The 12939-nt window shown below is 50.8% G+C and overlaps 1 protein-coding gene across 1 annotated transcript in view; it reads left to right on the plus strand.

Annotated features, from left to right (window-relative positions):
- Positions 1-11481, plus strand: part of JPH2 (junctophilin 2) — a 78015-nt gene extending 66534 nt beyond the window's left edge. Inside the window, exons 3-5 of the mRNA XM_004370329.1 lie at positions 7679-7797; positions 10141-10799; positions 11387-11481. Coding sequence (XP_004370386.1) covers positions 7679-7797; positions 10141-10799; positions 11387-11467 — 859 coding nt within the window. The 3' untranslated portion in view covers positions 11468-11481. The remainder of the gene's footprint in view (positions 1-7678; positions 7798-10140; positions 10800-11386) is intronic.
- The last annotated feature ends 1458 nt before the right edge of the window (positions 11482-12939 follow it).

Below are 12939 nucleotides of genomic sequence, written 5' to 3' on the forward strand. Positions count from 1 at the left end.
GGATGGGGGTGGGGGTTGGGGGAACGGCCTAAGCAAAGGCCTGGAGTCAGGGCTAGGTCTGGTAAGTTTCCCCCTTGGGCCAAATGGAGAGACCAATGCCTGATGAGACCACTGGGAAACCAGGGCCAGTACAGCATGCAGTTAGGGATGGGCGTGGGGAACGGTGGGTGCTCTCAGTTGTGGTCCGGGTGTGCTGTAGCCCTGCCCCATCCCAGAACCACCAGTCTTATTTTTAACCTTGCTGACTAGCGAGAATCTGAATGAAATCAAGAAGAGTGGCTTATCCCTGCTCCTCCCCCTGCCCCAGTTACTGCTTCCTTCCCCTCCCCCAGCATGGTCAGCACCATCCTGGGAGACCCTCACCCAGGGCCATTGGCCCAGACACGGTGAGTGGCCATAGGAGAAGAAATGGTTCCTAGCAGGGCTTCGACTCAGGGAGGGATCCTGGTACTTAAAGAAAAGTACAAAAAAAAAACCCCAAAAACAGTTGCCCTTGAGTCAGCTCTAATTCATGGTGACCCCATATGTGTCAGAGCAGAATTGTGTTCCAGTGGCTGGCTGATCTTCTGGAAGTAGATCAGGCCTTTCTTCCAAGGTGCCTCTGGGTGGACTCAAACCTCTAACCTTTTGGTTAGCAGCCAAGTGCATTAACTGTTTGCACCACCCAGGGACTTCTACAGAAAAGAACCTGGTACTTAAAATATTTTCGGCTCCTGGAGGTTTGGGCAAGCTGGGAGCAGCCCCAGATGAGCTGGATTTCCTCTTTCTCTCTGTCTAGCACATGCTTCCCAAACTTTAGTGAGAACCAGAGTTGTCTGGAGGGCTTGTTAAAATGCAGATTCCTGCCTTCCCCCTCTAGAAACTCTGCCTCAGTAGATCTGGGGTGGAGTCTGAGAATCTGCGTTTCCAACAAGCTCCCCGATGATGAGGATGCTAGTGGTCTGAGAACCAGACTGTGAGCAGCACTGGACTAGAAGCAATGGCCTCTGGGAACAGCCGTGTGTCTGCCTTCACCCTGTGAGCTGCCTCCCACAGTCTGGAGACTGCCTTGAGCAGAGGGTCTGGGGAGTCTTGAAGGCCTTGCTAAGTGATTTGGACTTTATTTTGAGCACAGAAAGGAGCTTTGCAACAAACCCTGGTGGCGCAATGGTTAAGTGCTTGGCTGGTAACTGAATGGTTGGCGGTTTGAACCTGCCCAGCGGCTCCGAGGGAGAAAGACTTGGTGATCTGCTCCCAAAAAGATTACAGCCTATAAAACCCTATGGGGCAGTTCTGCTCTTTCACATGGGGTGGCTATGAGTCAGAATCGACTCAACAGCACCCAATAACAGTAACAGGGAGCCTTGGAGAGGCATTGGTGGTTCAGTGGTAGATTTCCCACCTTCCGTGCGGGAGACCCAAGTTCGATTCCAGTCCAACGCATCTCAAGCACAGCCGCCATCCGTCAGTGGAGTCTTGTGTGTTGCTATGATGCTGAGCAGGTTTCAGTGGAGCTTCCAGACTAGGACAGACTAGGAAGAAAGGCTGGGCGATCTACTTCCAAGAATCAGCCAGTGAAAACCCCATGGATTACAAACATCCCATCCTATCAGTCCCCATGAGTCAGGGGCGACTCCACAGCTTCTAACAACAACAGGGAGCCTTGCAAAGATTTTAAGCAAGGAGTGAGGCCCTCAGATGTTTGGCTTAAGAAAGCTCACAGTGGCACTGTGTGCAGCATTGGTTGTAGGGAGCAGCTGGGGACAGAGAGGAGACAGATGGGGGATTGCAGGAGGAGTGGCAGAGGGCTGGAGAGACGGGGGCAGATGCAAGAGCTACAGAGGGGGTAGAGGAGAGAGGAGTTGGCTACTGACTGAATGTGGATGTGGTGGGAAACGAGGAGGGAGGGTCTGGGAGAACACTGGGATTCCTGGCTGGGGGGCTTGGGGGCTGGAGTGGCATTTCTGAGATCAGAGACATGATGTGGGTGGGGCTGGATGAGGGCTTCAGGTGGCGGTGGATGGAAGGCAGAGGAGTGTGCTCCCTTCCACAGCAGCTTCACTGCCTTGGACTGGGCAGCCACCCTCCCATCTACAGGAGGCCCTACCCCTGTCCTGGCTGCCCTGGAGGGTGCACAGTTTACCCCCCAAAATCTTCCAGGCTCTGTGTGGAGGCTGCCGTGCCAGTAGAAAGAGTCCTGCAGCACAGCTTCTCAGGGCACTAGGAAGTGAGTCTCCCAGCTCCCATTACCAAAAAAGGCCAGTTTTGCAGTTTGAGGGTTTGCCCAGCCCTTTCCCTCCTCCCCCCACCTGCGTTTCAGGTTCCCAGGGAAGTGGCTCTGAAAAGAGTAGGACACTTTAACACACACTCATGTGCAGGCGAAAATGAGCCTGGGCATATGCGTGCACCACACATGGCTTTGATGTCACAAATGCCCCTCTCCTCTCTTCCTCCTCCATCGTCATCATCGTTGCTACTGGTGACACATTGTGCCCTCTTGGTCCCATCTTGGGCTAAGCACTTTCACAAGCTGCCTCTCACTTTTTTTCACAGCAAGTCCAAGAGGAGAGAATTATTATCTCTGCTTTACAAATGAGGAAACTGAGGCACAAAGAGGGAAAGTGACTCTCCAAGGTCCTGGAGTCCTGGTAGGGCCAGGACTAAGGGAAGGCTAGTGGAGCGATTCATGCCAGTGCACAGTCTAATCCGTCTTTAACATTTTATTCAGAGGTTGTTCATTAAGGATTTTTTTTTACTTTTAAAAATACTGCATTAAAGTATTGCTTATCAAACAAATATTCAACAATTACTTTAAAACAAAGATGAGAATGTAAGGGGGCAGGGAAACTAGATTAATGGAAACAGAACAACCAGAACGGAAATACTGAGAATGTTCACGCATTGTGAAGAATGCAACCAATGTCACTGAATACTTTGTGTAGAAATTGTTGAATGGAAACCTGAGCTGCTCTGCTGTGTAAACCTTCACCAAAAACACAATAAACTGTAATTTTAGAAAATATTACTTATCTTGATTACTGAGGTTTTTGGTATCTCTCTAAATTTTGCCTCTGAGACGAGTTCCTCACTCACCTCTCCCTGTCACTGTTAAGTTGTTATGTGCCATGGAGTCAATTCTGATTCACAGTGACCCCACGTGACAGAGTAGAACTGCCCCATAAGGTTTTCTAGGCTGTAATCTTTACAGAAGCAGATCATCAAGTCTTTCTCGGAGCTGCTCGGTTAACAGCCAGGCGCTTAACTGTTGCTCCACCAGGGCTCCTTCACCTCTCCTAGCAGAGTCAAAATTGGAATCCAGGGCTGCTGATTCCAAAGCTGTACTCTTACTGTTCTCTATGCTGCCTCCTTGCCCATACATATTCAATCATCCTTTCATTCAGTAAGCATTATTGTGGCAGCGTGGCATAGTGGAGAGGACAGGGGCTTGGAAATCAGACAGCTCTGGGTTTGAGATCTTCCTTCACCACTCCTTATTTCTTGGAAGTCACCTGTGGTTTGGGGTACAGAGTCTAGATCCCAGAAGGCCTTGGTTTGAACCTTTGCTTTGTCACCTGCCGGCTCTGTAAGTTCCTCAAAACCTTCCTAGAAGCAGAGCTTGAAATGGAGATTCTTGTGCATGTGATTTATTGAGGGAGTTACAGTATCAGTTCTTGTCACCCTAACCAAGTTAGGATCAAACTTTACACGCTAAGGGTATAGTCCTCCAGACTTCCAGACACCATCCATAATGCAAGTTCAGGTGCTCCCACGTCACCTGCACATCTGACCAACTGGCTACAAATTTGGGGGTTCACTCTACCTCTTCATGACACCAGCTGCAAGCTCAGGAGTCCCCAGGACACTCATACTTCTGACTGTTGTTGTTAGATGCCATCAAGTCAGTTACGACTCAGAGCGACCCCACGTATAACGCAATGAAACATTGCCTGGTCCTGCACCATCCTCATAACAGTAGGTATGTTTGAGCCCATTGTTGCAGCCACTGTGTCAATCCATCTCATTGAGGGTCTTCCTCTTTTTTTTTGCTGACCCTCTACTTCATCAAGCATGTTGTCTTTCTCTAGGGGTTGGTACCTCCTGATAACACGTTCAAAGTAAGCAAGACAAAGTCTTGCCATCCTTGCTTCTAACAAGCATTCTGGCTGTATTTCTTCTAAGATAGGTTTGTTCATTCTTCTGACAATCCATGGTATAGTCAATATTCTTCGCCAACACCATAATTCAAAGGCATCAATTCTTCTTCGGTCTACCTTTTTCATCGTGCAGCTTTCACATGCATATGAGGCGATTGAAAATATCACGACTTGGGTCAGGCGTACTTTCATCATCAAAGTGACACCTTTACTCTTTTAAGATTATAAAGAGGTCATTTGCAGCATATTTGCCCAATGCAATACGTTGTTTAAGTTCCTGACTGCTGCTTCCATGGGTGTTGATTGTGAATCCAAGTAAAATGAAATCTTTGACAACTTCAGTATTTTCTCTGTTTATCATGATGTTGGTTATTGGTCCAGTTGTGAGGATTTTTGTTTTCTTTATGTTGAGGTGTCATCCATACTGAAGGCTGTGGTGTTTGATCTGCATCAGTAAGGGCTTCAAGTCCTCTTCCTTTTCAGCGAGGTGGTGTCATCTGTGTGTCCCAGGTTGTTAATGAGTCTTCCTCCAACTCTGGTACCACGTTCTTCTTCATATCGTCCAGCTTCTCAGTTTGTCGTACTGTGATGGCTTGCATGTTGCTGTGATGCTGGACGCTATGCCACTGGGATTTCAAATACCAGCAGGGTTACCCAGGTGGATAATTTTCAGTGGAGCTTCCAGACTAAGACAGACTAGGAAGGAGGACCTAGTGATCTACTTCTGAAAATAAAATTAGTCAGTGAAAACCTTACAAATAGCCATGGAACACTGATATGGTGCTGGAAGATGATCCCTTCAGGTTGGAAGGCACTCAAAATACAACTGGGGAAGAGCAGCCTCCTCAAAGTAGAGTCGACCTTAATGACGTGAATTGAGTAAAGCCTTTAAGACCTTAATTTGCTGATGTGGCATGACTCGAAATGAGATGAAACAGCTGCAGACATCCATTAATAATCAGAATGTGGAATGTACAAAGTATGAATCAAAGAAAATTGGAAGTCATCAGAAATGAAATGGAAAGCTTGAAGATCGATATCCTAAGCATTAGTGAGCTGAAATGGACTGGTATTGGCCATTTTTTATGAGATAATCATATGGTCTACTCTGTCGAGAACAACAAATTAAAGAGGAACGGTATCGCATTCACCATCAGAAAGAACATTTCGGGATCTATCCTGAAGTACGATGCTGTCAGCGACAGAATAATAGCCATATGTCTACAAGGAAGACCAGTTAGTATGACTATGATACTTCTGACCTGCTGGCTACAAATTTGAGAGCTTCCACTACTCCCTCAGGTTTGAGAATTCCCTGGAATGATTCACAGAACTCAGGAAAACTTACGATTACAATAGTTTCATAGCAAAACGGATATAAAAGAAGAGACACATAGGGTGAGAACTGGGAGGGTCCCAAACCTGGAGCTTCCATGTCCCCAGGGATGCCTTACCCTCCCAGTGCATTGATGTCTATCACCAACTAGGAAGCTCACCAGAGTTTTTATTGGGGTTTCATCACATAGACATGATTGATTGATTGACTTATTGGCCATGTAATTGAGTTCAATCTTCAGCTCCCTCTACCCCCGAGCAGTCCAGTCGAGCGGTGGATCTTTCTGGCATGGCCAGCCCCCATTCTGAGTCATCTCATCAGCATGAACTCTCAGATGTGATACGGATCCTTCCATGTATAACAAAGACACTCCAGTCTCTTGGGAAATTCCAAGGGTTTAGAGGTTACCACCCAAGAACCAGGAATCAAGGCCAAATTCTTTGAGTGAAGTTAATTCTTCACCCCTCAGGAGGCAGGGAAGGGAGAGAAGCAGGACAGGATAGGGAAGGAGCTGAGCAAGAACAGGGTTAGCTTCAGCCTGATCCCATGGGGATCTCTGGAGCAGGAATTGCATCACAGAGTTGGTTCCCCTTGGGGCAAAAGGGCTGGCCTTTTGTACCCCAGTGTCAGTCAGCCATTGGTTGTGGCTGCTTGGGTGGGGATGAGTGCACGGGTGGGTGGGTGTTTTGACCTCTGGGACAAGGTGGCTTGCATTGCTGCAGTTCTCTGGGGTAGCAGTGGGCTATCAGCAGCCAGCACTCACAGCAGCTGGGGAATAGGGTCATTTGCCCAGTGAAGGGATCTAGGCAGGGCACCGAAGTGTCTACTCTTGTTGTTAGCTGCTGCCAAGTCAGCCCCTGACCCATGGCGACCCCATGCACAATGGAACCAAATGCTGCCCAGTCCTGCACCATCCCCATGATAAGTTGCAGATTGGACCATTGTGATCCATATGGTTTTCACTGGCTGATTTTTGAAAGTAGATCACCAGGACTTTCTTCCTACTCCGTCTTAGTCTGGAAGCTCCACTGAAACCTGTTCAGCATCATAGCAACACATAAGCCGCCACTGACATATGGGCAGTGGTGGCTGTGCATGAGGTGCGTTGGCTGGGAATCAAACCCGGGTCTCCCACATGGAAGGCAGAAATTCTACCACTGAACCACCACGGTCCTCTTAAGTGTCTCCTACAGATGGGAACAATGATGCCTTTATTTTTACTGATCTCTCACTGAAATTTAGCATTCTCTTCAGTTATGGAAATAGGCAATAAATTTACCATAATATATCTGCAGTATCTGTCACTTTGTCACCAATAGAGATCACATGTATTTTCATGTCACATTACTATTATTGCAGAGATCCTTGAAATATCCTTTATGTTTATAAAATTATGGTAGTTAGTAGACCTGCTAGGTATTTTGTTTAATAAAGAAGGATATACATTATTACATTACAGATTTTTCTTTGACATATTTTGGTGACAGTGTGTCAATATAATTGTATTCCTTTATTGTCCGACTTATTTTATGCATTTGAAAACATTATTCTGAGAAGCGGTCCATAGCTTCACTAGACTGCCAAAGAATCTGTCCATGAAACAAAAAATGTTAAGAACCCTGTTCTAGGGCCCTGGCCGCCTCTGCATTCAACCAACAATGGGGGAGGGGGAGAAGAGAGGACATGGAAGATTACCAAACCAAAACCAAACCCATTGCCATCAAGTCGATTCCAACTCATAGCGACCCTACAGTACAGAGTAGAACTACCTTATAGGGTTTCCAGGGAGTAGCTGGTGGATTTGAACTGCTGACCTTTTGGTTAGCAGCCAGACGCCTAACCGCAGCGCAACCAGGGCTCCATGGGGGATTACAAGGAAGGTGGATTGCAGGGGAAGTTTTTATGAGCTAGGCCTGGAAATAATATACACACATCCGCCTACATTGCATTGGCCAAACTCAGTCACCTGACCACATCTAACTGCAAAGGAGGCTGGGAAATGTAGTCTGTTGGTGTGTCCAGAAAGAAGAAGAGGTGGTCTGGGGAATGAATGCACAGCAGTTTGGGCCACAGTGCTCAATAAATGTTCATTGACAATCCGAGTGGATGAATATTCTATCCAGGGTGTCCTCTTTGTGGGCTGGGGAGGAGGGGCAGAGGGGTGGTTCTCTGGAGGGATCCTGAGCCCCCCACCATGTTGTCTCCTTAGGACAAGCCACTCCAGGGCCAAAGCAGAGGCAGCAGAACAGGCCGCCCAGGCCGCCAACCAAGAGTCCAACATCGCCCGCATGTTGGCCAGGGAGCTGGCTCCAGACTTCTACCAGCCAGGTAGGGCCAGCTAGGACAGGATGGGTGGGCACTTTTCTTTGCTTGCTGGAAGGCTGAGATGCCCAAGTGGGTTCATGGATGTTTGTGAGTTTTAGAAACTGTGGGGAATGGTGCATACATGGGATGGTACAATGCAAGGGGACTGTATGTAGGGGAGACGCGTCCCTGCTGTCACGTTACTGAGATTGTTATGGAGGTATCAGAGGCTCCCAATTGTGGACTGGCCCCCATTCAGGCTGTCCTCTCTGCTCAGAGCAGGGAAGACAGTTGGAACTGGTGAGGCTTAGAAGAGGAAAGGGTCTCTGGGTGATGAGGGGGCAGGAAGGCTTCCTGCAGTTTCTCAACAGTTGCCAAAACCCACTGCTGTCGAGTCAATTCTGGCTCATAGCGACCCTACAGGACAGAGTAGAACTACCCCCATAGAGTTTCCAAGGAGCCCCTGGTGGATTCGAACTACCAACCTTTTGGTTAGCAGCCGTAGCTCTTAACCACTACGCCACCAGGGTTTCCTCAACAGTTGCAGTCAAGCATTAGTTGAGTACTGCCCACAGTGTCAGGCACTGTGCTGGGCTCTGAGGCGTACATAGCTGGGATCCAGAATCTAGAGGAACAGAGTCACAAAGACAACATAACAGGGGATAAGCCATACAGACTGAGCGTGACTTCATATCCTGACTGCACTGCTTACCAGTGGTGGGACCTTGGACAAGTTATTTAACCTCTGTAAACCTCAGTTTCCTGATCTGTAAAACACGAGTAAGAATGGGGCCTGCATTTTTTGGTGTATGGACTAAATGCATGTAAGGTGCATAGCACATTGCATAGTCCACAGTAAGCTCCCAGTGACCGTTGGCTGTTGTTTCAGTATTAAGATTAAATTACACACAGCATGATGAGTGTTGTGTGGTTAAAACAGGGGCTGTGGGGGCTGTTAGGGGGCACAATCGGGCCAGGGGAGGTGTAAGAGAAGGTTTCCCCAGGACAGGCCATTGCAGCTGAATCTTGAAGGCTAAACAGTATTTCACCAGGTCATTGGGTCTCGAACTTGACACAGATTGCTGGGCCCACCCCCAGAATTTCAGATTTAGTAGGTCTAGTGTGGAGCCTAGGAGTCTACATTTCTAACAAGTTTTCAGGTGATGCTGCCCCCTAGTCTGGGGACCACACTTTGAGAACCACTGCAATAGGCAGTGCTGGGTAGGATGGGTGAATCAAGAGGAGGGGACTGGAGGTGGAAGGGCACAGACAGTGGGAACAGAATGCTTGCAGGGAAGCTGGATTGTAAACTAGGCAGTGGGTGGTGGGTAATGCCGCAGAGTAAGGGAGCCTCTGGCTCTGATGGAGATATTGCACTTGGATGGAGCTGTGGGGAGTCCCTGAGGCGGGAGACTGGTGTTCTCTGCACTGACGAGCTTTTAAGGTAATTTGATTTGTGTTTTCTAAACACGATTCTGGCCGCAGCAAAGAGAGACCGGAGGAATAAATAGATGAAAGACGGTTAAGTACAGACCTTGCCTGGGTGCTTCAGTGGGATTTACACACGGTCACGTCCCATCACAGCGCTCCCCTTGCTGGTCCCAAGAAGAATGACCATGGCTGGCTGACTAGGCTTTGCCTGGTCATAGCAACAGCTGGAACGATGCTTGTGCCAGGCACTATGCTCAGCATTTTACGTGCATTTTCTCATTTCACCTTTCCATAGTATTTATGAAACAGATAGTATTAGGCCTATTTTACAGATAAGGGAATAGAAAGAGACCAGTGTTGGGGTTAAGAGCATAAACTCTGGAGCCAGCCTGCCTGGGTGCTAGTCCTGGCTCTGCCCTTGGTCAGCTGTGTGACTTTGGGCAAGTAATTTAACCCCTCAGAGCCTCAGTTTCTTCATCTGTAAAACGGAGGTTAATAATAGCATCAACTGCATGTTATTGTCGTTAGGTGCCCTTGAGTTGATTTCGACTCATAGCAACCCCATGTGACAGAGTAGAACTACCCCATAGAGTTTTCCAGGTTGGACTCTTTAAGGGAGTAGGTTGACAGGGGAGCAGGTCTCCGGCTCTCTCCCCCGCGGAGCAGCTGGATGGGTAAGAACTGCTGACCTTCTGGTTAGCAGCTGAGCTCTTAACCACTGTGCCACCAGGGCTCCAGTTATTGACCTCGTAGGGTTATTAAAAAGGTGAGTTAATATTTGGAATTGCTTAGAAGAGTGTCTGGCACCTGGTCAATGCTATGTGAGTGGTGGTGGAGTAAATAAACAAGGCTCAGAGAGGCTAAGTGGCTTGCCCAGGATCACCCAGAGGTGGGACCGGCTTCGAATCCAGCATCCCTGTGTTCTCTCCCCGGCAGGTCCGGAATATCAGAAGCGCCGGCTGCTCCAGGAGATCCTGGAGAACTCGGAGAGCCTGCTGGAGCCTTCCGACCGGGGTCCCGGCGCCGTGGGGCTCCTGAAGCCGCCCCGCGAGAGCCCGCAGCTGCATGAGTGCGAGACCCCGCGGCCCGAGGGTGGCCCCCCGTCCCCGGCAGGGACTCCCCCGCAGCCCAAACGGCCCAGGCCGGGAGCGCCCAAGGACGGCCTGCTGAGTCCGGGCGCCTGGAACAGCGAACCGGGGGGCGAGGGCAGCCGCAGCCCGGCACGCCCAGCCACCGAGCACATGGCCATTGAGGCGCTGCAGGCGCCGCCCGCGCCATCGCCGGAGCCCGAGGTGGCGCTTTACCGCGGCTACCACAGCTACGCGGTGCGTACCAGGCCGCCTGCGCCACCGTCCTTTGAGGACGAGCCCGAGGTCTCCGGGTCCGACTCGGCACCCTCGTCCCCGGCCCCCGGCCCCGCACAGGCCCCCACGCCCCGGGACCCCGAGTCCGAGCCGCCCGCCAAGCTGGAGCCCAAGCCCATCGTCCCCAAGGCTAAGGCCCGAAAGACGGAGGCCCGAGGGCTGACCAAGGCCAAGAAGAAGCCTCGGAAGGAGGCAGCGCTGGCGGCAGAGCCCGAGATCGAAGTGGAAGAGGTGAGGTTGATGGCAGAGGTGAAGCTGGTGGCAGAGGAGGGGTGGGAAGGTCGAGTTCCCTCTTGCACCTCTAGAGGGGTTGATGGAAGCAGGATAGAGCAGGGGGAAGATGCCAGCAGGGACCTGGGCTTAGTCACAAGCAGCTGTGACCAGACCCACAGGGACCCTGGGGCATAAATCAGACCTAGAGTTAGCGCCACCTTGAGGCAGGAGATGTCCTGGGCATCCCATCAGCAGAGAGCAGGTTTCTGGAGAAGTGGGTAGTTGTGAGCCAGGAGCAGCTGGGGATGGTGCACCTGCTTGAGCAGAGGCGGGGCACCTGGGTCCAGGCCCAGTTCTGTCCAGGTTCCTGCCCCTCTCTGGTCCCAGAGGCACTGGGTTACTTGTTCCTAAACCCTTCCAGCTCTGATGGTGTGCAGTCCAGGGCTGGGGATACAGCAGTGAACAAATGGGGTATGCTCTCAGGAGGGACCATCCAGTTCCTGTTCCTCTGTCCAGCCTTGTGACCTGGGGCAGGGGTGGGGGGTGGGGGTGGGGGTGCCTCAGAGACCCAGGGCACTCACATAGCCTCTCTCTACCACTCCCAGGTCCCCAACACTGTCCTCATCTGCATGGTGATCCTACTTAACATCGGCCTGGCCATCCTCTTCGTTCACCTCCTGACCTGACCCTCGTCTGCCAGGTGAGGCGGGGGAGGATGGGGTGGGAGCCTGTAGTGAGTTCTTGGCACCAGGGTGATGGGCAGAGGGGCCCGCTGCCTACTGGGCATCCATCCGGGGGCTCTTGGAAGTACACCCCCAACAGAAGCACTGACCCAGGAGTTGGGATTTGACTGATCAACCCTGTTCTTCCCACTATGCACCCCTCTTATTAGCTCAACGTTTGCAGAGCACCTGCGCTTTCTCAGGCCTTAGTTCACTGGGACTTCACTCACTGACTCATTTATTTATTCATTAACCTATTCCTTCATTCAACCAACATTTACTGACCAACTGCTCTGCTGGGAGCTGGGTGTACAGCACATACAACAGTCCTGCCTTCAGAAACCGCAGTGACCTCCGTGAGAGGAGCCTCTTAGCTTACAGCTCATTATGTAAAAGTCTTGTAGTTAAAACATGGTTCTTGGCGCCCTCCTCACAACCCCCAGAAGTCTAGATGTGTCCTCCTGGGATGGCATGGTGCTCTTCTCCCTGCCTGGCCTTTCTGTCTCACCTCACCTCAGTCTTTAGGCCCTCTGCCCCCAGACCCCACTCCACCCTTCCATCCCCTCTTCCTGAACCCTGCTGCCAGCCTGTTGGGTCCAGCTCCGTGTTCTCCCCATAACGGGGCTGGGGGGCTGGGTGCAGCCCTGTGAAAAGGAGGTGGGCTGGGCTGGGCTGAAGAGAAGTGGCCCTCACTGGTCTCAGGGTAAAGTATCTACAAGGCAGAGAAGACCTTTCTGCTGCTAGGACCTGCCTTTACAGCCTTACAGCCTAAGTCTGGGCTGGGTGATGCTAACAGTTTCTGCCTCTTCCCCTCCTCCTCACGAAAAACCCCTCCCATGAGCCCAGCCTAGTGTGGACTGGAACACCCCCCACCACGCACCGGAGGTTTTCTGCCCTATCCTGTCATCCATGTAAATGTTGTTCTTGGGTGACGTCGAGTTGATTCTGACTCATAGCAACGCTATAGGACAGAGTAGAACTGCCCCATAGGGTTTCCTAGGCTGAAATCATTACTGGAGCAGACTGCCACATCTTCATTCTGTCCATGTCAATAATTGATGACAATATTAGCCTGGTAGGTGTTGCCCTGAACGTGAATGCTGAGTTCTGTAGGTTCCGTGTTTTGTAGGGGATCTGAGAAAACTTCCTGCAGGACCTGAAGGATGAGAAGGACTGAACCAGAAGACAGTGGGGGAAGATGGAAGAGAACAGCCTGTGCAGATAACTCAGGGCCTTGTCTCTGATCTCACTGAGCCTCAGAGCCAAGGGGCAAGGCCACCTGGGGGCCTGGGGCGATGGGATCTTGCCCGAGAGAAGGTTAATGCCAAGGCCTGCAGCCTGTGCCTGGCTGGGGTTCAGCTGCTGTGCCCTCCCTCCCTCACCTGACCCTCTTGCTGTCTCTACAGAGCCAAGAGTTCCTGCTGAGGACGCCAGGA

The sequence above is a fragment of the Trichechus manatus genome, unplaced genomic scaffold (assembly GCF_000243295.1).
Source record: "Trichechus manatus latirostris isolate Lorelei unplaced genomic scaffold, TriManLat1.0 scaffold00008, whole genome shotgun sequence".
Taxonomy (NCBI): domain Eukaryota; kingdom Metazoa; phylum Chordata; class Mammalia; order Sirenia; family Trichechidae; genus Trichechus; species Trichechus manatus.